This window comes from Dendrobium catenatum, unplaced genomic scaffold (genome assembly GCF_001605985.2).
Source record: "Dendrobium catenatum unplaced genomic scaffold, ASM160598v2 fragScaff_scaffold_264, whole genome shotgun sequence".
Taxonomy (NCBI): domain Eukaryota; kingdom Viridiplantae; phylum Streptophyta; class Magnoliopsida; order Asparagales; family Orchidaceae; genus Dendrobium; species Dendrobium catenatum.
In genome coordinates, this window is record NW_021318726.1 from 1154747 (window position 1) to 1158831 (window position 4085).

The 4085-nt window shown below is 34.2% G+C and overlaps 1 protein-coding gene across 1 annotated transcript; it reads right to left on the minus strand.

Moving 5' to 3' along the window:
• Positions 1-2313: 2313 nt before the first annotated feature.
• LOC114579284 (immune-associated nucleotide-binding protein 9-like) lies at positions 2314-3187 on the minus strand. Its single transcript, XM_028693344.1, has 3 exons — positions 3038-3187; positions 2816-2947; positions 2314-2619 (listed from the first exon to the last, which is right to left on the minus strand). The coding sequence occupies exons 1-3, from the start codon at positions 3143-3145 to the stop codon at positions 2473-2475; spliced, it is 387 nt and encodes a 128-aa protein (XP_028549177.1). The 5' UTR covers positions 3146-3187; the 3' UTR covers positions 2314-2472.
• Positions 3188-4085: the final 898 nt, after the last annotated feature.

The window sequence follows — 4085 nt, forward strand, 5'->3', positions numbered from 1 at the left end:
ATACACTTTTTTTTAAAATTTTACTCTTACTCCTACAGTCGAACACGCGCCTACAGTCGAACACCCGCTAGAGACGTTATTAGAGAAACCATTATTTCTTTATTTTAATTAATATAGGTAGACAAACTTAACTGACTTAATAGAAATGCACGTAAGCAAAGCACAAGCAATCTAGCAGATTAACAAATGATACTATCAAGCTAAATCTATAAAAAATGAAGGCAATCATTTATATTAGTAATGAACTCGAAGCCAATTAGCCAAATGGTTAAATTACGCAAATGACCAAAGACTAATAGCAAGATACAGGCCACCCAATAAAAGCCAGTCGTGATGACAAAATAATTCAACAAATCAACTGCAAGCATTTTATGTTGAAGCAAAGAAAAACAATTGGACTTGAAAGAAGTAGCATGTAGGCCAAAAAACATGGAAATATGTAGACAGAACAAAAAGAAAGTGTAGAAAATAACATGCACATGAGCAGGCGCTGGCGGACGCGCGCGACGGGCAGCGGACAGAGGCAGGATTCAAATTTTTTCGAATTAAACGGGTTGGCGAGTTGACCCGCCGGGTCAACCCGAACCCGACCCGTTTTTGAAACTGGTCGATTTCTGGAACCCGAACCCGACCCGTTTTGAAATCGGGTCGGGTTCAACCCGGATTTTCCGGGTCGGGTTTTCGTGTCGTGTCAAATATTGACACCCCTGCTCCCAGCCAGTTCTTCCCTCTACGACATCTTCAAACCTCTCCTAACGTCTCTTACCTCCATAACGTTAGGGCTTCGCATTGCTCAAACTCTCCAGCTATTCAACTTCTAACTTTTCTTCTTCCCATCTGCTTTCGGATTCTCATCTCCGTCGCTTCGCATTCGAATTCTTCAACGACAGTAACCACTTTCGTCCCCTTTTACAAAAAGAAAGTGTAGAAAATTACATGCACATGAGGCGAAGTGATTGAAAGAGCTATGGAAAAACCAACTATCAGATCACAAATCTTAATCCAATAGCCATTTCCCAATTCATACAGTTTAAGATCTGATTATTGATAAATAATTGACATACATAAGTTGTTGTTATAAACTTGAAGTCATGCAATACTTGATTGAACTTAGTGAAAATAAAGATATAAACAATAAACCAAAATTTAATTTTCCAGTATCTTATATTTAAGGAATCTATCCCCATTGACTCTCAAATCATTAATCAATTTATCCTTCATAGTTGTGTCTTCATGTATATTCTATCATTCTCATTTATGCACTGCTATATTTGACTACCAAGAACATTTTAACTACCCAATAATCATATCGATACAACATCTCAAACCTAACAACAAATGTATATCATTTACCATGCAGTCTTCATAATCTTTATCCATAATCCTTTTTTACACTCCACCTTAGTATGCCCCCTCCTGAAACGTTGACACTTGCTCTCGACATCATCAGACCTCCCCTGCCTGGAATCCTGAACTTTCTTGTCTTTCTCTAATACACGTTACCTGCCCTTTTCCCTCTCTGAAGGTCGATATATTTCCTTCTCATTCAAGCAGCTACATGGATTACAAATTACCTTAAGGCTAACTTCAATGCCCACCATCATTCTGTCTTAGAAGCTATTCAATTATTTAGTATTCTAATAATACAATCATTTTATTGTGGTAACTGTGTAATATGGACTGCAATACTTTTTAGCACTTGTTACTGCACAAGACAACCATAAACAAGCATGAGCGAGTTTAATTAACCGCAACGATGTGATAAAGGAGATTTAATGTGCAAAAAATAGGCAGTGTTGTCTTTTATAAAAGAAATGATAGTGTAGCCTCAACAGATCCACATGAAAGTTCACACACAAGTTATGAATTTTTTTTGTGGGTGAAAGATCAACAATAAATTAATGGCAGAACTAACAAATGGTATGCTTAATTAGTTATTTCTTAATAATGAATTAACAGCCTGTGAATCCAATAAATTTAGGAGGTCATATGTATCTTAGTGGTGCTATGCAGCTCACACCCATTCCACCAGGTCCACCACCCTTGGTGCAGTTTGTCTGTCAATCATGGCTTACATGTTCGAAGGTGATATTGGACATCAATCATGAATGGTAATGATTTATACATTCAAAAGTGGTGAACAAAAAAATATATGTTATGATTATATAAAATAACTTATACTATAAATATTTGCAATCTAACTATGTCTAACTTGATAGTAACAATAATTAAAACAAAGCAACTATAATGATAAATGACAAATGATTTGTAGCAAGCTTGCAAACCAAATTGTTCAATAGATTAGTGATAAGTTCTTCCCTAGAAAAGTATATAGTTATTGTTTCATAATCAAGATATCACAATTTATAGGATAGTACACTCGCATTTAGCATTACGCTTCTCGGACTCCTCATATTGCTTTCTTATCACATTTATATCCTCTGTGCGCTTCTGAATCTCCTCATTGAGCTTCTAAATCTCCTTATCCTTCAATGATTCCTGGCCAATCCTTTCTTCTTCCAATCGAGCAGCTCGTTCTTCAGCCTCCAGCTGTGCAGCTTGCTCTTTTGCCAGCTGCTCCCAAAACCCACATGTACAGAATTCTACCATTTCTTTTACCTATATGCAATAAAAAATAAGGTCATTGTGTCAGAGCATAGATAAAATAAAGAAGAATGTCAATATAATTGATGAACAATTTAAATGGCCAAAAAATAAGACTCGACGACATAACTCATAGTAGCATCAAGATTTGCACAGCTATCAACTTTGAAAACATAGAAGCAATAGAACTTAAATGCTTAAATGAGCTTACTATCTCAGTTACACCCTTCTGTTGATCATCATATGCACGCTTCCCTTTTATATGTTCAGATAACTCATCTTTTGAGGATCCTTCTTTAGCTTCAACTTCTTTAACATTTTGGTGTTGAAGTAAAGCTCTTTCCTAATGAAAGCAATACCCAATATGAAGTATCAAGTTTTTGCATCTATCACAGCTGCCAACTATAAAGTATGAAACACAGAGATGACATACCTTGTGTTCTGCAAAGGTCTTTTTTGAGTATGATTTTCCACCGTTGTCCACAATAATAAACTCAACAAGCAAGAGTAGCTCATTTAGTTGTTCTTCTCTCTTAATCATATCCTTGTTGGTATTATCAAAAACAATTATTCTATTCTTGCACATTTGAACGATGTTCTGCAAAAAAATTATGGAGAATGGAAAATAATTGTACCAGATAAAAGAAATAAAAAATAAGTTTAAAGATTTAAATTGACCAAATTCATTTAGCTAGTTATGCTTTTAAATGACAAGATTTCTGGTAAAGTTTTAATGATTTTAATATTATTGAAATGATTGTAAGGAAAAAAAATTGTAGATTACTATTGAAATGATAACATCTACTTCTAAATAGTCATTTTTAATACATTTCATTAAAACACTTGTGAAATGTTTGAATCATCAACTTATATGGTTATTCATAATAACTAAGTATTTGAAATATAAAGTACATAACACTATGAGATTCATCCACAAAGAATTATATATACAAACCCTGAAATATTTTGGCAATAAATATTATAAAAAGAAAGATGCATACCCTCAAAAGTTCTGGAGAAAGGCTAATAAAGTCCTTCAAGTTTTTCTGTGTAGATTCCAATATGTCTCCATTAGCGAAAATTATAATCATGTAGTCAACAATCTTCTCCCCAAAAAGTGATTTCATACTCTCAAAGGCAGCCACCTCTTCTATTGAGAATTGAGATCTAAGAGAGAATACCATGAGCACTGCATGAATGCCATCTTTGGCTAAACTAATGCATTTGACTATCTCCCCACATATTTCCTCAGCACTAGTAGAAAAATTGAACAAGCCTACAAAGATATCCATGGCCAAAATTAAGTGATTAGAATACTACCAATATTCTAATCCATACCAATATAGAAAGGAATTTGAAATTTTTCTATAACATGTTTCTTAGGTTAGAATCATAAGCAAAGAAAGCAGTTAAATCGCTAAATGTGGGTTGGGTCAATCAATCTTATCATCAAATTTAGCTTTAACTAATTCAATTTTAAA